The sequence below is a fragment of the Salvia hispanica genome, chromosome 1 (genome assembly GCF_029641045.1).
Source record: "Salvia hispanica isolate PSC_SH4W2 chromosome 1, Shi_PSC_v1, whole genome shotgun sequence".
Lineage (NCBI taxonomy): Eukaryota > Viridiplantae > Streptophyta > Magnoliopsida > Lamiales > Lamiaceae > Salvia > Salvia hispanica.
Genome location: NC_142692.1, coordinates 18,453,543 through 18,472,709, shown reverse-complemented (window position 1 = coordinate 18,472,709; position 19,167 = coordinate 18,453,543). Strand labels below are relative to the sequence as shown.

The 19,167-nt window shown below is 33.9% G+C and overlaps 2 protein-coding genes and 2 long non-coding RNA genes across 6 annotated transcripts; 3 read left to right on the top strand and 1 right to left on the bottom strand.

Moving 5' to 3' along the window:
• Nucleotides 1–1,387: 1,387 nt before the first annotated feature.
• Nucleotides 1,388–3,403, top strand: LOC148933379 (uncharacterized). The gene is made up of 2 exons (XR_016135922.1): nucleotides 1,388–1,565; nucleotides 2,211–3,403. It is a non-coding gene; the product is annotated as an uncharacterized LOC148933379 (long non-coding RNA).
• Nucleotides 3,404–5,265: 1,862 nt separating this feature from the next.
• LOC148933378 (uncharacterized) lies at nucleotides 5,266–6,352 on the top strand. The gene is made up of 2 exons (XR_016131237.1): nucleotides 5,266–5,414; nucleotides 6,152–6,352. It is a non-coding gene; the product is annotated as an uncharacterized LOC148933378 (long non-coding RNA).
• Nucleotides 6,353–7,489: 1,137 nt separating this feature from the next.
• LOC125218754 (large ribosomal subunit protein uL18-like) lies at nucleotides 7,490–10,358 on the bottom strand. The gene is made up of 9 exons (XM_048120495.2): nucleotides 10,214–10,358; nucleotides 9,575–9,644; nucleotides 9,396–9,487; nucleotides 9,097–9,223; nucleotides 8,948–9,027; nucleotides 8,733–8,849; nucleotides 8,304–8,438; nucleotides 8,015–8,184; nucleotides 7,490–7,844 (listed from the first exon to the last, which is right to left on the bottom strand). The coding sequence occupies exons 1-9, from the start codon at nucleotides 10,214–10,216 to the stop codon at nucleotides 7,724–7,726; spliced, it is 915 nt and encodes a 304-aa protein (XP_047976452.1). The 5' UTR covers nucleotides 10,217–10,358; the 3' UTR covers nucleotides 7,490–7,723.
• A 3,224-nt stretch (nucleotides 10,359–13,582) lies between these two features.
• LOC125221791 (auxilin-related protein 1-like) lies at nucleotides 13,583–18,956 on the top strand. Of its 3 annotated transcripts, none has more exons than XM_048124045.2 (9): nucleotides 13,583–14,458; nucleotides 14,754–14,798; nucleotides 15,218–16,820; nucleotides 16,905–17,046; nucleotides 17,147–17,241; nucleotides 17,369–17,434; nucleotides 17,870–17,959; nucleotides 18,138–18,314; nucleotides 18,616–18,956. In XM_048124045.2, the coding sequence occupies exons 1-9, from the start codon at nucleotides 13,992–13,994 to the stop codon at nucleotides 18,652–18,654; spliced, it is 2,724 nt and encodes a 907-aa protein (XP_047980002.1). In that variant the 5' UTR covers nucleotides 13,583–13,991; the 3' UTR covers nucleotides 18,655–18,956. The 3 variants fall into 3 exon arrangements, with proteins under 3 accessions (XP_047980002.1, XP_047979999.1, XP_047980003.1); XM_048124042.2 differs by having other exon boundaries at nucleotides 14,748–14,798; XM_048124046.2 differs by lacking the exon at nucleotides 14,754–14,798 and having other exon boundaries at nucleotides 13,585–14,458.
• Nucleotides 18,957–19,167: the final 211 nt, after the last annotated feature.

The following is a 19,167-nucleotide window of genomic DNA, read 5'->3' as shown; positions in this document are numbered from 1 at the left end:
TTGGTGATGTTGTCTTATTGCCATGATCTTTCATATTTGCATCTCAAGTCTATAAATAGGTGAAAAGTTAGGGATAAGAGAAAGACACACATACAACAAGCATTCTTTATTTTACCGTCTTTTCTATATCATTTTAGGAGTATTGTTGGCTTAATTCCTTGAACTCCATCAAGTTCACCGGTGTCTAGCAGGTATGAGGTGCTTCTACATGCTAGGAAGACGTTTTATCTTTGGGACATAACGTAAATACAAGAGCACTAACCGGGGCGTAATTTTATCTGCGAAAAGAGTGTTAATTAAGATCCGACTTATATTTTGACTTACTTTATTATTTTTGTTGCAATTTTCATTCCACTTATTGTTACGTTCTTCTTTTTCTTTCAATTGTAATAGTTAGAATATCGTATATACATGCCTCCGAGACTTTAATCCCGATATTTATATGAAAAAAGTATTGTAGATGCTTCTAAAGGCAGTATTTACAATCGTTTTTTTGTCACGTGCATAGATGATGAATGTGTTGAACTGTTTCAACACTTTTCTGATCTCTAGCCCAACAAGTAAAATTTGCCGTGGTTGTTGACTTACATCACTTCATTTAAAAAAAATGAATAGATTCAGAAGCACTCCCCATGTCGCATTAAAAATGTAACGTTTTCCTTTTTGGATTATCCTAGTAAAAATGAAACTTTTTAAAAATAAAAACAACACTCTCTCTATTTTTCTCTTTCATACTTTACTCTCTTTTCATTAACTCACAAAACTATACTACATAAAATTTCATGCTGAAAGTCAAATATTTTTTAGTATTTAATAGAACAGAGGAAGTATTTATTTATGTGCCAAAGTATACCTGTGACATCCCTAATACGAAACATGCATTATTTTGCATATTAGCATATTTTATTGTCATTGCATATTAAATTGTCGTTTTAACTCCAAAGATAGTAAGTGTATCATAGAAAATATATTTATTGTTATGACGACTCAATATAATCGAATATATAGATAGTTTTGATTTATAAGAATTGTTAAAATGGATGTGTATATATTATTTTATTATATAAATTAGTATATATATTAGTTATGTAAATGTTTGTGCATGTGTACCATGCAGTACTAATGTACTAGTATTTATGTACGTACATATATATATTAATTAAATAGATAATGATAGTGATCAAAACTAATATAATATAAATAATAATACTAGCTTATCTTGAAATATAAATGTGCTAGTATGCACGTGGTCACTAATTAATAGTGCCACTATTCTTATTTTGGACAAATGTCAAAGAAGGGACTATATAGTATGCATGCTGGTAATATTTATAATTGATATCAGTTGTTTCAAGAAAAGTTTTAATAACCGCCTTTACATGTTTATATATATACGCAGAGATAGTGAGTTTGGAATAGAAAAAAAAAAGGAGAAAGGGAAAAATGAAAAAAAAGAAAGAAAAATACAATAGTAGTTGGAGACATGAGCAAAAATTAGAAGAAGAAATAAGAGTCGTAGATCGCAAAGCAGAATTGGGATTTTAGTTAAATTACTTTATCTTAAGGTATGTATAAATCATACTTTTAATTTTACATATATTATGTGATGGATTGCTATGTGTTAAATTGGAGTAAATATTTGAATTATATTATGTGGGCCTGAAATGGTTATGTGTGGAGTATTTGATATTGATGTTGTGAATGATGGATATGTGATTTGTGCAATGAATATGTTTATCTATAGTATTGAAGTTATTGATGGATTATATGGATATGTAATTGGTGCAATGGATATGTTTGATGTATGGTATTGGAATTATTCGAGTCATGATATTAAAGAGGATATGTGACTGTCTTGCTCTGGATCTAATATACAATGACAAAAGACCTACGGGTCATATACAATGATAATGGACCTACGGGTCAAAGAAAATATGCAAAGAGGGGCCTTCGTGGAAAGGTCAAATAAATAAAAAGGAACCTGCAGGTCGTATACAATGGAAATCCCGGGCAGATACCAGGCTTGTTCAGTCACAGAATATTAAAAGGATCATAGAGGCATATGCATATGAATATTAAATTATTTATGATATTTATTATTTCTGGTGATATATTTTGGTGAAAGAATGTGTTTGATATTTGTGTGTGAATTAAAGGTAAGGTTTATATGCACTGAGTTGTGGCTCATATAAACCACTAATATTTTTCAGGAATAAGATATCAATGATGTGTGGGTTGATGTGAGTTACAGTTATTATAAGGGTCGGCGGCTGACGCGTTTTGGCAACCTTCTCTTCCTCATCATTTTTGCATGTAGATAAATGTGTAGTACATAGAGTGGCGAGAGGGTCCCACTGCTTTTTAGAATGTTTAAAATATGTACTTGATAAATGTTGGTTTTTGAAATTATATAATATGTGCGTTTTATGTACTTGAAGTTTGGTTATTTATTTAATATTTAAAATTTATTTGTAGTAAGTGCATATGTCATAAGGGTTGAGGTGTGAAAGTTTAGGTGGTATGAGAGCGGGGATAGACTCCCGCCGGGACATGTCATTCATGAATATCATATGATGCATTTCGGTTAGAAGTTTCATTTGCATTTCAATCATCATAAACATGTGTCATTGAGGAGAGAAGGGTCAGCCGCCCTGCATCATCAATTAATTATAGAAACATATCATTTACACGTTGCATCATATTGAGATTTTTGGTACATGGACCAATGATGAGGTAAAGAGGTAGAAAATTTAAAGAGCTCGGAAAAGTAGAAGTTGTTGATTTTATGGGGCTAATTTGACTGAGGCTGAGATATAGTTAAAAGTGATAGAACCGGTGTTCAATCATATGAGTTGTATGTCAGAAGAAAGTTTTGATTATAGGGTATCTCTTCTTTGAAGCAATACTTACTCTTGGTGGGAAACAGTCCACAAGCTATGATACAACCTCTGGTATTCTTGTATTCAGTTCAGACTATTTTTCCAGAGAACTCAATGCTAAATATATGCAAAGAAGTGTATTGTGATAAGAAGCAGAGAATGTTTTGTCTTTAATCAAGGAACTATGTTTGTTGATTATGAGCTGGTATTATTTCAATATATACGGTTTTCTAGAGAACGTGTTGCGAGTTAATTCAATTGAGCTTCCGACGGATATTGATTCTTTTGTTCATACACAAGTATTGATATTATTATGGATATAGTTTGGTTTTCACTTCATCGAATCAAGGTAGCTTGTCAAGTAAAAGAAATGGTAATACAGTCATCGAGACGGGATCGAGTGATATTTTACAGTAATCAATACATTGTTCCAGGTTTTCTTATATTATCTAGATCGGCTTTTTGATTTATTGGAAGTGCAGATTTATCTGGATTTTCACCTTATCAGGAGACATATTTCTCTATTGAGCACTGCATTTATTTTTATTTCTACTTATCAACCATCTTCATTAGAGTTTCAAGAATTTAAGAAACAGTTACAAGAGTTGTCAAACAAGAGATATGTATGACTCAATGATTTACTTTGGAGAGCACCAATATTATTTTTGAAGAAGAAAGATGATACACTGCGACATTATATACACAATTGGAAGTTGAATCGAGTGACAGTGAAGAATAATTATCTATTACTGAGAATAGAAGACTTATTTGATCAATTTCAAGGTATGCAACTGTTTTTGAGTACTGATTTTCGATCAAGATATCATCAGTTGAAGATAGCTAAAGAGAATATTGCAGAGACACCGTTTTGAACTCAGTACGACCATTATGAGTTTTGATTATGCCTTTCAAATAAACTATTGCACCTACAATTATTTATGGTATTGATGAACAAATTCTCTCAACTATTCCTGGATCCGTTAGTGATTATTTCTATTGACTTACTATTATATTCATGAAGTACGGATGAGCATGTTAATCACTTGCAGTCAGTATTACAAGTTCGGCGAGATGAACAAATCTATGTTAAGTTGAGTAAAGATGAGTTTTTGCTAGAACATGTGGTATTGTTGGGACACGTGGTGTCAGGTCATGGAATAGAAGTAGATCTACAAAAGATTGAACTGGATTTCAACTGGAAATATTTCTCGATTATTATTCAATTGATAATGAAGTTAGTACGACAAAATTCTTCTTTTATATGGAGTGAAGCATATCAAAAGAGTTTTAATGAGTGGAAGCATCGGTTGAATATGTCACCTATTTTGGTTATCTCCGCAAGAACACTTATATGGTATTCTAGTATCTTATATAATGACAGAGATCCGCGATTTACTATCTCAGTCTTGATATGGTCTTTTTGTGAGTTTCACCTCAGAAATGAGTCATGCGATTCGAGCAAAAAGGTAAGTTTAGTCCTCATTATATTGAACCGTGAGATATTGTTGAAAGAGTTGGACCATTGGCGTATAGGTTAACATTATCTCAAGAGTTGGCACAAATTCATAATATTTTCTACGTCAGTAGGATTCTGCTTTATCGATCTGATCCTTCACATGTTCTGAAATATTCTGATATACAGATTTCTGAAAATTTGAGTTATATAGAAGAACCTGTCAATATAGTGGACCACCAGATGAAACAATTGTGAAGAAAAGATGAGAAAGAATTATCCACAACTGTTCACTGGTTAGCAATTTCAGTAACTGAGTTAACTTAGAGAGAGATGAATTTTGAGGACAAAATTCTTAAAGAGGGGAAGAGTTTTGACATCCCTATTACGAAACATGCATTATTTTGCATATTAGCATATTTTATTGTCATTGCATATTAAATTGTCGTTTTAACTCCAAAGATAGTAAGTGTATCATAGAAAATATATTTATTGTTATGACGACTCAATATAATCGAATATATAGATAGTTTTGATTTATAAGAATTGTTAAAATGGATGTGTATATATTATTTTATTATATAAATTAGTATATATATTAGTTATGTAAATGTTTGTGCATGTGTACCATGCAGTACTAATGTACTAGTATTTATGTACGTACATATATATATTAATTAAATAGATAATGATAGTGATCAAAACTAATATAATATAAATAATAATACTAGCTTATCTTGAAATATAAATGTGCTAGTATGCACGTGGTCACTAGTTAATAGTGCCACTATTCTTATTTTGGACAAATGTCAAAGAAGGGACTATATAGTATGCATGCTGGTAATATTTATAATTGATATCAGTTGTTTCAAGAAATGTTTTAATAACCGCCTTTGCATGTTTATATATATACGCAGAGATAGTGAGTTTGGAATAGAAAAAAAAAAAAGGAGAAAGGGAAAAATGAAAAAAAAGAAAGAAAAATACAATAGTAGTTGGAGACATGAGCAAAAATTAGAAGAAATAAGAGTCGTAGATCGCAAAGCAGAATTGGGATTTTAGTTAAATTACTTTATCTTAAGGTATGTATAAATCATACTTTTAATTTTACATATATTATGTGATGGATTGCTATGTGTTAAATTGGAGTAAATATTTGAATTATATGATGTGAGCCTGAAATGGTTATGTGTGGAGTATTTGATATTGATGTTGTGAATGATGGATATGTGATTTGTGCAATGAATATGTTTATCTATAGTATTGAAGTTATTGATGGATTATATGGATATGTAATTGGTGCAATGGATATGTTTGATGTATGGTATTGGAATTATTCGAGTCATGAGATTAAAGAGGATATGTGACTGTCTTGCTCTGGATCTGATATACAATGACAAAAGACCTACGGGTCATATACAATGATAATGGACCTACGGGTCAAAGAAAATATGCAAAGAGGGGCCTTCGTGGAAAGGTCAAATCGAAGAGGGGCTTTCGTGGAAAGGTCAAAATGCAAAGAGGGACCTTCGTGGAAAGGTCAAATCAAAGAGGGGCCTTCGTGGAAAGTTCAAATAAATAAAAAGGAACCTGCAGGTCATATACAATGGAAATCCCGGGCAGATACCATGCTTGTTCAGTCACAGAATATTAAAAGGATCATAGAGGCATATGCATATGAATATTAAATTATTTATGATATTTATTATTTCTGGTGATATATTTTGGTGAAAGAATGTGTTTGATATTTGTGTGTGAATTAAAGGTAAGGTTTATATGCACTGAGTTGTGGCTCATATAAACCACTAATATTTTTTAGGAATAAGATATCAATGATGTGTGGGTTGATGTGAGTTACAGTTATTATAAGGGTCGGCGGCTGACGCGTTTTGGCAACCTTCTCCTCCTCATCATTTTTGCATGTAGATAAATGTGTAGTACATAGAGTGGCGAGAGGGTCCTACTACGGTTTAGAATGATTTGAAATATGTACCTGATATAATATGTGGATTTTTATATAGTTGACACGTGGATTATTTATTTGAAAATTTTGAATCTATTTATAGTAAGTGCATAAGTCATAGGAGTTGGGGTGTGACAATACGCTCCATTCAAGTATTGATAAACAATTACAGCCAGTGGCGGAGCCAGAATTTCAGCGGTGGGGGGCCCAAACTACCATTAAAATTTGCTGAGTGCATTTAGTGCTAATGACACGGAAATAACTCGGACGTGATCATTATAAAAAGCCGCACATTAGAACGAATGATGAGAAAATTAATTACTGAATAGATTTTTAGAGTATAGCACCAATTTACTAATAATATGATATATTTACATATTAATTAGATCAAAGAGTTATTCTCTTTTCCAGATTTTTTTTAATAAAGGACATCAATTAAAAATATTATTATATAATATTTTAAAATATTATGGAATCAAAGAATTATTTTCTATTTTTAATTAAAAAAATTATTTTTTATGATTACAATTTAAAATGATTCATACAAAATTACTAGTAAAAAAATCAGAAAAGTCACTAATGAGAAAACCATAAAATATATTTAAGCATAAAATCAATTTTACTAATATTATAAAAGTAAATGAATTACAAGCATAAAATCAGTGTAGGAGTAAATGAGTGTGAGAGAATCAAAAATAATAATTTGAGAAGAAAAGGTAAATGAACTAGTACAAGAATAAAATCAGTTTTACTAATATTATAAATCTATTTAATATGAATATAATGAAACCAAAATAGAAGAAAGAATGAATGCTGCTCCCCGCCGGGAATCGAACTCGTCAACATTACTCACATTGAGCATGAGAGGCTGCCACACAAACCAACTTCGCTAACATATTATATTAGTAAAGTTGTATACATATAATATATATACTAATAAGTTAGGGTTTTTCCCACTAACTTTAAAATCGGCAAATAATATTATGAACTTTATCCCGGATTTATTTTTTCTCACGACTGAAAAGTTCTTCAAATAATATTATGACCAAAATTAACCTTCTTAACAGAATGGCTGTATTGTGGAAACTGAGCCAATTTTGTTGATCATTGCCCATGGGTAATAAAGTATTTGACTAGAAATTTCAAGAACGAAAAACACAATCAAGGTGGCAACGAAATACTAGAAATACACAGAAAAAAAAAAAGTACAAGTAGGATTAAAAACAAGCTCATCAATTCAGGAGGAAAGAGAAGACTAGAAAAGATAAATGAAAGTCCAGACAAGAGCGCATCAATTCGGGTAGCGAAATCTTGTCTAGAAATGCAACAATAAATTGTCATACCCCTAAAATAGAAGCATCCAACAGATTACCGCAGCAAAGCAAAACTTTGACCAGATAATACAAACTACTGGCTGTCAGTGACAGTTCACTCATCATCTTCCTCCTCCTCATCATCGTCGTCATTACCCGCAGCAGCATTCAGTGCATTTAACCTCTCAATCAACTTGTTCTTCCTCTCCTCATAAGTTAGCTTCTTAAGGTTGTACCTGCATAACAAGTGATACAGTTAAAGATGGAAAAATACAGCAAAGACCGTTAACCATGTACCAAATATAGTTGGAAAGAGAATCATATTCATATTTTAGTGGAAAAACAGTTTTTTAGTTATCTCTCAGAATATGGCTGCAGAGTATTAATAGCATAACATAAGTCTTACCTCTTGTGCTCCGTTGGCTGCTTCTTTTCAGATTTCTTAGGCGTAGGGTCAGCACGAATTGCTGCATGAACCTTCTTGTACACCTCTTCAATACTATCTGCCTCAATACCCCTCTTGATGTACGCACTAAAGTGAGACTGATACTTCTCCGGCTCATCTTCAATCAGAGTCTGGATAGACATCAAATAGTTAAATTAGTTTGATCAAAAGAAACATTAAAGCACATGAGAGAAGGCAGATGTAGAAATTTCTAAATTTTCCCTGCACTGGGAAAAGGAAAAGTACATACGTTCATGTAGGAAGTAACATGGCCACCAAAAATGTACTTGCGGTGCACTTCAGCATCAAGCTGCTTGTTGTCCTTGCTAAATCCAGCAAACCGCTTATCACTGTGTGGGACATCGAGTCCACCATCCAGGGCTCCCTGTAACACAACAAATCAAACTCTTGAAGCTCAAGAACTAGACAGTAAACATACAACACAATCTTCTTATATACTAGTAATATAATCTCTCAAGTAATAGCTAAGGAATATATTGCAGACAACAATGAAACATTTACAACTGATCTACCTCACCTAAACAAAGCAAACAGTCATGCACATGTCACTCCATTCTTGAGAAAATTAATATGAAAAACACAATTTCTTGTAGGAGAAAATATTACACAAACAAGTGCCAAACACAATATTGCCTGAAACAATAAACCAGCTTAATACCTTGAGGGCACCAAAAACACGGTTTCCAGTAGTAGTTTTGATAAGACCAACATCTAAAAGGGCACGGAAAGGCCTTCTGCTTTCAGCAGGCTCAACAGAATAATCCTCTCCTGTTGCCTGAAACGACAAAATTGGTATAAGAACTGAATTATATATCATCAAAAAGTAACTTTCTGCAACAATACATGCAAGCAAATAGAATATAAAAAGGTTACCTCCACATTTCCTTCATACTCCTCGTCCAATTCATGGGTCTTCAGAACGCGACGGCTCAAAAGAAGTCCAGTGCAGTAAGCTGTCACATAACAACTTTTCAGATAATTTTTAATACTAAGAGAAAAGATTATTCTAGATTTATACTAACCTGCAGCATAGTTGGTCAGCCCCACTTCTAGGCCATAACGAGGCAGCTCATGTGCATATGCAGCAGCAAGGACATGATCACCAGCAATGCTCGAAGACAAAATCTGGCAAATTATATCCTTATTGGTCTAATAAAGATGTTAAGGCCAATATTACATCACACATGATAAATGATAAGCACAATCCAAACAATTAAGAGAGCTACAATCAGCGGTTGAATGTAAATGGTGAATAAAGTTTAAAGTACTAACAACAAATCTCTAGAGTGGGAAAAATTAAACAATACAGGCATAAGGATACAAATCGCACAACAAAGCGAAACTTTGGAGTGTTGTACTTGTTTTTATCCTGATTGATCATGCGAATCCTTGCCCGATAATCAGTCTTCCCCTCTAAATTGAGAAACATCATGATTAAGTTATATCAAAAGAAAAAAGAACCTTCACATCAGTTGAGAGAAACATATCATTGTTGCTCACCTCTTCTTCTCTTGTACTTAACTTGGAAACGCTTGAAGTACGCCTTTGACTTTTGTGCTTTGACGAAAGCCTAAAGGTAGCAAACACCCATTAGCATAAACAATGACACAACCTAAAACATCAACCAGTATCCAATTCCAGGAGTCCAAGCATATGCCAACACTATAAATAACTGTAAAAGCACAATTGTATTTCATCCTCTAAGCCTTCAAATTACATGGAAAACACTCAGAATTCGAATGCAATACAAATGTCGTGCTCTATTCAAATTCAGTTAAACATAACACTGATTTTCATGTTAACAATATCAATTACTAAACCAAAAAAAGAATTAAAAGCGACGACGGCCTAAAACGAATAATGTCGACAATAACTGATGAAATAATAGGAGTTCATCCCTCAATTAATCAACCCATACAAAAGCATAGATAGTTCTAGTCGAGAACAAGAGCTAATCAAAATCAAATCTTAAACAAGTGCAAGCATCTAAACTAAACTGAAATGACAGCCAACAATAGGGTCTTGACCTAAAACAATCAAGGCGCCTCAGTAACAATGAGTTTGTTCGATACAAAGGCAAAATAGCCTAGATGAAAAGGAATTAGACGGGAATAGCGTTGAGTTCAGCAAAGAGCTTACCATTTTCACCAAACTGCGGTGAGCTCGACAGGAGGGAGAGAGGAAGCAGGAAATACAGAATTACAAATTTAGGTGTCAATCCTGTTTGGTATGTCTACTCATAGAGATTTGACAAATGGAAAATCCTTTCCAACTAGATATACAAACAATGGAAACATTAAATTATATGGAAAGTTTATTCAGATTCTATGTATAATAAATACACTACATATGAAATAATTAATCATCATCATTATTCTATTTATTTAAATAATTAATCATCATCATAATTATTGTAAAATCATTTTATACGTAAATATACAAAAATGGTAGCTTTATAGTAGAACATTATTTGTTTTATTTTATTATGAAACCATGGTGATATTTCATATATTAACTATTATCAGTTAACTTTGATAAGATTAAATTTTTTAATTGAGGATCACTATCACTTTTATTATAGTAGTTTTAATTTTTTATAATTTTAAATTGTTATTTATGGAATTTTTGATTGCATATTGACAGGATAAAATATACTAGTATTAATTTTTAGATCATCTTATTATTATTTAACTATTTTAATAATTTAATACAGCACTCGTATATAATATTCATACAATCATTCTGCAATGAAAATATTAAACAAAAACTACATTATATAATTAATTTAATTTATACAATTCATAATTCTTTATATTTTTAATTTAAAAATATAAATAATTATGAAGTGTATATATTAAACTAAATATGACAAGTTTGAATTCTAACCATTTGGTCCTATTCTAACCATTCATCTATTTTAGCACCAAAAAGATAATATCATAACAAAAAATATTTATGACAAGATAATATTAAAAAAATGTAAGTGCCAATTCTAAAAAAAACAGTAAGTATTTCATAAATATTTGATAGTACTATTTAATAACTTTATCGACACTAAACATGACTGATATAAAATCCACCCTTTCCAACTTAAGATAAAAACTCCACTTTTGATTTACTTTCAGCGCGATCATTCTTTTCTAAGAAGAACACTCCTCCTTCCATTTCATAGTAATAGAGGTATTTTTTTCTGACACGAAAATAAAAAAAGTTGATTTAAGTGAGATAAGTAAAGGAAGAATAAAGTAGAAAAGAGAAAAGATGGAGAGATGAAGAGAGAATAAAGTAAGAGAAAAGAAATGTATTGACTTTTACTAAAGAGTGAACTACATAAATAGTACTTCATCTTTCACTTTCGTACATAATCTTTATTTTATATCGTTTTTATACTTATAAATCACATTTTTGGTACCTGATGCGATTTTCACCCCAAAATGTCCTCTAAACAAATACATTTTCCTATTTGTATCATAGAGGATATTTTGGTCATACACAAAACTAGTACCAAAAGTAATATTATAATATCTTTTCTCATCCTCCTCACTCTTTATACTATTATTATTAATTAATATTAATATTATTATTTTGGTGTTATAAATTAATAATTAATTTATTTTTTAATATCAAAACTTCAAATATACTATCGTTATAATTATATTTAATTATTATAATAATATTATTGTTATAATACTAAAAACTAGTAGTAGTTAATAAAATAATTATAGTATAATTATTTAAAGTAATAACTAATAACATAGTCTTCATAAAATTTAAAATTGTGAATTATATTCGAAATGATATAAAGAGTTGAATATTTTTAGTTAAGTGTTTCAATCCTAAAATAAGTATAAAATAATTTAATAAAAAATATTTAATTAATTTAATTACTTTAAATAATTAATTTAATTAGGTGTTTTGTTCTTGATTTATATTATGAATGCAATTAGATGTATGTATAAAACACTAATTTTTATACCATGGTGGCAAATCTGGAAATGGTATGGCCACAAAGAATTAAGTTATTTTTCTGCTTCTTCTGAATAATGGTGTGCTGTTTAATGAGGAAAGGGCCAGAAGGCAGCTTTCTTCATCAGGTTCTTGTTGTATGTGTGGTTATATATTTGAGAGTGGTCTTCATGTGTTGCGTGATTGTTCCGAAGCGATGCGAACATGGTCTGACCTGGTAAGGCATGGTGGAACGGACTCTTTTTTACAAGTCCTTAAACTTTACTGATTGGGTGATCCGGAATATTAGCTCCAAAAGTGTGATGGGTAATGGTCTTAAGTGGTGTACTTTATTTGGGTATTGGCTGCTCTGGAAGAAACGATGTGGATTTGTTTTCAAAGAGGAAAAAGTATGCCCAGAAGTGATTATGAGACAAATTATCAATATGGCTCAGTATATAGAGGAGACTCACTCGATAGAAGGTGTAAGGATGGGCGCCTCGCGATCACCTATATTGATAAGTTGGAGACCTCCATTGGGTGATACTCTTAAAATGAATACAAATGTCTCTCTTGGCGGAGAGTCGGGAAAAGCATTTGGGGGAGTTTGGGTTTGTTGTCAACATTGGAGTGTGCTCCATTTTGACAGCAGAAGTTTGGTGCTTATTCTATGGACTACAGTTGGCAAAGTCTCGAGGAATTAAAAAGCTAGAAGTGGAGAGTGATAGCTTTGTTGGAGTCGCTATGATTCTAGGAAATTTTGATATCTCTGTCAATTGTCGCTCCATAGTACACAAGGTACGGGACCTACTCTGAGTTTCAAGTCTGTTGTGGTTGTCATGTACATAGAGAAGATAACTTTGCAGTTGATTTTTTGTCACACTATGCACATAGTTTTTCTAGAGGAGTTCATGTTTTAGAAAATCCACCAGTGGGTATTAGCAGTTGGTTGCTTCATGATAGATTATGTGTTTCTTATATTCGTTAGTTTCTCTTTTCGGGCACTGGCCGCAGTTATGTACCAAAACAAAAAAAAAAAGAAAAAAAAAGGAAACATAAACTAAGGAGAAAAAAGAAAGATGAAAGGAAGATAAAATACCAACAAGAAAGAAGAAAATGAAGAAAAGAAAAAGAAGAATCTAAAGAAGAAAAAAAGTAATAAGGGAAGAAAAAAATTCGCATGCTTTAATTTAAATTTCAAAAATTATACACTATAACAAAAAAAATCACATATTTGGTACGTAGGGTTATTTTTGTCACGAGTACCAAAAATGATATAAAATAAAGATCATGTACCATTTATGTGCGAAATTGAAAGGTCAGATATCATTTATCTAATTCACTCTTTAAAAAAAAAAAGAAATGACTCCATTATTATAAAAATATCAATATCAAGATATAAAATGATTATAGTACTATAAAATGGACGGAGTAATTAGTTTTGAGAAAGATTTTAACACTACTAATAATTTTTTTTAATGTACGATCTTTACACAAATTCTCAACAAGAAGGTGAGAAAATTCAACGGAAGGAAAAGAAAAACGAAAAAAAAAATTGAAAAAAAAAAGATAAAAAAATGGAAGCGGAGAAGAAACGAAAACAATAGTACTAGTAGCAACGAATTAAAGCTGAAGAGTTTGATTAATTTATCGCCATATGAAGAGGAAGGGTGAGTGAGAGAGATGCAATTGTTTTTACAGAGGGAGAGAAGTGAAGTCCAATTAGAAGCCCTAGAGTTTACCCTCTCTTCTCATGAATGCAATGGCGATGCCAAAATTTGGTAATTCGCCTATACCTACTGAGGTTTTGTATCCATTTCTTAATTATAAGTCTTCCTCTACACTTCACAATCCTTAATCACACATGTGATCGCGCAATTCCTACTCAGACCCGCTTTGATTTGGTCGGAGCCATCTAGATTCCGTTGTATTTCTCCGATCCGGCCAATATTAGGGCGGTGTGTTTGGATCCATGGACGATCTGGATATCATGGCCCGCGACTTCGGGTTCGGGAAATCCAAACCGATGAGATCCGCGCAGTTCAGCGAAATGTTTGGCGAGCCCGCCAAGTTCACACCTAGTAGTCAACACTCTTCAATGGGGGACATCGATTATAATTCCATGTTCAGTTCAGAGGGAAACAATAGTAGGTCGTCGGCTCCTGTTTATGATAAGCCGGTATACGATGACGATATTTTTGAGGGGCTGCCGGGATTGAAGAGCAACTCACCTTCCTCGGCGGTTAGGTTTGACAATGACGTGTTTGCTGGAAATCAGAAACATGATTATGATGATCTGTTGGGGAATTTCGGAAAGAGAGAGCAAGCAAAGGAGAACATTATGGGCAATAGTGCTAAGAGCAAGAGCAATTCGAGTTCGAAGGGATATGATGACCTGCTTGCAGGGTTTGGGAGTGCCCCTTCTGCTGCTAGCAACAGGTGATTTTTGGCTTTGGTTTTAGTCAAGAGTTAAATTTTACTGTTTAACTTTGTTTTAGAGAGTGGAAACTTGTGCTCAAGTTATCACATGTCATTCATATTAGCTAGAATGTAGGTAGGCAAATGTAGTTCAAGTGTTTGAAACTAAGTGGTTATGATAAGGTACTGCGCTTTATCTGTTCATCGATTGTTATATTGTATCCTTGTGCGACTCTGATGTAATTATCTTGAATAACAATAGCAATTCGCCACTTTGTATTTAAACCTACCTTCATGCGATTGTTGCTAGGATCAGTCCTATCCACTCTGTGGGGCCAACGGTGATGGATTATTTCTTTAGGTAGTGTTTCTCACATCTTTCTGAATTTGCAAAGAATGTACATAGAAATGTCTTATCAATGGAAGTCAGAGTGCAATTGTCAATATATTTTCTCTTGACTCTTAATATTCATATAAAAAATCCGAACTTTTAGCCCGGTCATTATGAGAGCACCGTTTTGCAATTTGACGATCAGAAATTTAGCCCAGTTATTCTATTTGGGTGTTGACCTTATGCTCAAAGTTTGTAATTGGAAAAGAATTGAAGCAAAAATGATTTTTCCTAATCTTACATAATCTTGATATTTGTGTATCTTCTTGTTATGAGTCCAGTGTAAAAACACGAAACCCATAGAGAAGGAAAGAAATCCTAGTATTTTCTGAAATCCTAATATACTTCATTAGGAACCTGAAAGTTTTTCCTTTAATGTCTGAGAACAGAACAGAGTCAGATATGCGCTCTGTACCAGTTGGTGGCTCAAAGCATGGATCCCAAGATTCTTCGTCATCTAGGGTATTTCCTGATCCACTAGAGGAGATCAATAAGCATGGAAAATTTAGGAAAACAAGGGCTGACGCTTCATCAGGTGGTGGCAGAGGCTTTGAGGACTTAAATCCTCTTAATAGTTTTGGAAAACCTGCCCAGTCTTTTTCCCTTGGGAAGGATACAGGAGGTAAAGAAGGGAGTCCTTCAAGATCTGCATCTCCGCAGTTTGTTTCAACAAGAGAAAATATAGGGAGTTCTTCTTCCAGATACTCAGAAAGCAATATGGAGAAGAAAAGTCCTCTAGATAACTTTCAGGAACCTCCCTTGTTTGACATGCCAAAATTATCTACAGACTTTCAGAAATCTTTTGATCAAACTGCTCCTCAATATTTTGAAACAAGCTCACACATTGATACATCTACCCAATCAACAGGATTAGGACAGCAGTCAGATGATGTATGGTTGACTGTGTCTGAGATTCCTCTTTTCACGCAACCCACAGCTGCTCCACCTCCCTCACGGCCCCCGCCACCCATTCCTCATCATAAGTTAAGGGCAGAAACAGTTTCCTCTTATTCAAGTTCAAAAAAGAAAGGTGATAAATTCCCTCCCTCGTCAAATCATCGTCAATATTCCCAAAGTCCTAAGATGTCACGTCCTGTGACCAAGGGCCAGCAGCTTTCGCAGTTTGGTGAACTTGATGACTTTTCCCAGAGTGGGTCCCAAAATGGCCTTGATGGAAGTGTAAACCTACATTCTACTGAAGATACCAATGCATTCTCTGCTGCTGCTGATGCATCAGCTGCAGCTATGAAGGAGGCCATGGAGAAAGCTGAGGCTAAATTCAGGCATGCTAAGGAGGTGCGCGAAAGGGAATATGCGAAGACTGCAAGATATAAGGAATCTGTGCAGCTGGAGAAAGATGAGCAAGATAGTCAGGAGAGAAATCTGAGAGATATCAATGAAATATTGGAGCGTGAAAGGAAACAAAAGGAAGAGGAAGAGAGAGAGCAGATAAGACTTCAGAGGGAGAGGGAGAGATCAATGGAGATTGAAAGAGAGAAGGGTAGACAGGCTGTAGAAAGGGCTAATCGTGAAGCACGTGGTAGGGCAGCAGTTCATGCACGTGAAAAACAAGCCGCTGAAGCTCACTTAAGAGCTGAAAAGGCTGCTGTTGAGAAGGTAAGTGCTGAAGCTCGAGGACGTGCTGAAAAAGTAGCAGTGCAAAGGGTACAAGCTGAGGCCCGTGAAAGAGCTGCTGCAGAAGCCAGAGGGAGAGCAGAAAAGGCTGCTGCAGAAGCTAGGGAAAGATCCACTGCTGCAGAAACAAAAGATAAAGAACTTAGGGAAAAAGCTTTTGCGGTAAGGGCTGAAGTAGAAGCAAGACGTCGGGCTGAAAGAGCTGCTGTTGACAGGGCTGCAACAGAAGCACGTGAAAGGGCAACAGCAGCAGCAACTGCTACAATGATGAATCAACAGCGGAATGATGATGATCTGGAATCAATTTTTGGCATGGGACGAGCAAACAGTGCACCTAAGGCACGAGAAAATTCTACTGTAAGTGGTAGAATCATGATCCATACTTCAGTTGATGATATTTTGCCATTTAATGGTCTGACTCTTTCTTTGATGTATTTTTAGAATCCCTTTTCTAGTCAGCAGTATCAGAACAAGGGAGGTGCTGAATCTGGAAAGAGAACATCTTCTAATGGATCTTCGTCCAACATGAAGAAAGTTTCTTCCACTTCTAATATTGTTGATGATTTATCTTCTGTTTTTGGAGGTATATGACTGTTTATATCACTTATGAAGCTGATGTTATTTGGCATCTTTATACTGTATCTGACCGATTAATTTTTTTGTCTTGAAATAATTCGAAACAGCTCCATCAGCTGGAGAATTCCAAGAGGTTGGAGGGGAAACTGAAGAAAGAAGACAAGCCAGGCTGGAGCGCCACCAACGCACTCAAGAGCGTGCTGTATGTGTTTCTGTCATATTTTGTACCCTAGTTTATATCTCTTGATTGGTTTTAGACGTACTGACTTTATGGGTTCTCATCTTCTGGATGTACTATTTTGTTAATAAATTTGGTGTCATATACCCAGGCTAAAGCCGTGGCTGAAAAAAATCAACGGGATCTGCAAGCTCAGATGGAGCAGGAAGAAAGACATGTAAGTCCCTCAGTAAAGTAGATATTCTTGTGACTGAATTTGTCTAGGTATGGTGTTTCAGCTAATACTAAAAATTTCTAATTACTTTTGTGCATTCATAGTAAGTTTATGCAATATTGTTTACCATTTTATGATGGCAACTTTGTACTATGTTGCGTGTTTGTTCTGTTAATAGGTGCAGATTACTGTTTTAGATTTTTGTATGATCTGTTATTAGCTAATAGTTCTAAATGACGGGTAATTATAGTAGAAAAGAAGGGGTGATCACATGGAGAATCCTTAAGTTACCTTATCCTTTACATTGTATTACTAATATTGTTAACTAGTTTGGGTCTGAGTTTATTTACTAATATGATTGAGTTCATTTGCTTTACTAGATATATTTGAGTACATGTTGGGTGCCATGACTTGATGTTTTATCTGGTCTGACTGCAGAGGATGGCCGCAACATTAGATATTGAAATCAAGCGCTGGGCGGCTGGAAAAGAAGGAAATCTGCGAGCCTTATTATCAAGTTTGCAATATGTGCGTTTATATTAGTGTCTGCCTAGTGCAGCATGCTAACAACTTTTGCTTATGCTAATTATAGATATGTGATTATTTCTCTTCACTTCCAATATCAGAACTGATGTCAATAAATTGTTTCATTTCCAAATCTTTCTGTTTCTTATGAAGTTGCTAAACTGTGTTCCCTGAATGCTAGGTGCTTTGGCCCGAATGTGGCTGGCAGCCTGTTTCACTGACAGATTTAATCGTTGGTGCCTCTGTCAAAAAAGCCTATAGAAAAGCTACCCTATGCATTCATCCCGACAAGATGCAGCAAAAGGGTGCCACTCTCCAACAGAAGTACATCACCGAAAAGGTCTTTGACTTGCTGAAGGTAGTATTAAGCTTCTTGCATCTATGTTTATCTCCATGTGAATTGGACGGGTGGTGGGGATGAACTGAGACCTTGGGAAGTCCGTTGCTTGGATATCCCTTTTGAACTTAAATGTTCTCTTCTCTCCACCAAAATTTGCACACATTGATCTTCCATTTGCGTTGAGCAAAGCATAGTGAGCGAGGGAGCATTGAGCTAGCGATATATTATGCTTGTAGATATCTCATTTCAATTGTGAATTACTTATTTATGAGGTAGTTCTGTCTGGATATTGATTTTGTCATTTTGATACGTTCAATAGGAGGCGTGGAATAAATTCAACTCGGAGGAGCTTTTCTAAGTGCTGGCTCGAATTCTTAACCTTTGAGAAGGAAGCACACACCATCTGAATAGTGTAAAATCAGTGGTCTCAAAGCATGCAAGTAATGACACTCTTTGGTGCGTTTTTTTGGGTATTTCGAAAGGGTGGAATATGGATACGGGACCTCTGCTCTGCGGTTGCTGCTGAGATTCTTGAAAAGTTTGTACATCTAAGTGTAAATTTGATGGAAATGCTACATATACAACTGAACCAAACTTGAAAGATAGAGAAAATATTGATTACCAATTACCATATATCTTTTTCTATATTTTTTCTCTCTATTCACCCGTATTATCTCTTTCTATGTTTTATACCATTTGATTCTCTTGATTATAGAATAATATCCTGCCAAAATCAGCGTCGGTTTTCTTATTGAACTTGCCAGGTTCTTTATTTTTACTGCACATTGATTTTGATTTGGCTGTAAGTTGTATTTGGACATTCATTCCTTTACACCACTGTTACAAATTTAAAGAAAATAAATAAAAAATC

What these genes read in the sequence shown, in the direction of transcription:
- LOC125218754 (XM_048120495.2), bottom strand. An exon ending in ATGTTACTTCCTACATGAAC is followed by an intron (nt 8,185 to 8,303) that starts GTATGTACTTTT and finishes ATGTCTATCCAG; the next exon opens with ACTCTGATTGAAGATGAGCC. An exon ending in CAGCCAACGGAGCACAAGAG is followed by an intron (nt 7,845 to 8,014) that starts GTAAGACTTATG and finishes CTTGTTATGCAG; the next exon opens with GTACAACCTTAAGAAGCTAA.
- LOC125221791 (XM_048124042.2), top strand. Translation starts at nt 13,992, where the DNA reads ATGGACGATCTGGATATCATGGCCCGCGACTTCGGGTTCGGGAAATCC. An exon ending in TTTATCTTCTGTTTTTGGAG is followed by an intron (nt 17,047 to 17,146) that starts GTATATGACTGT and finishes AATTCGAAACAG; the next exon opens with CTCCATCAGCTGGAGAATTC. An exon ending in AGGTCTTTGACTTGCTGAAG is followed by an intron (nt 18,315 to 18,615) that starts GTAGTATTAAGC and finishes TACGTTCAATAG; the next exon opens with GAGGCGTGGAATAAATTCAA.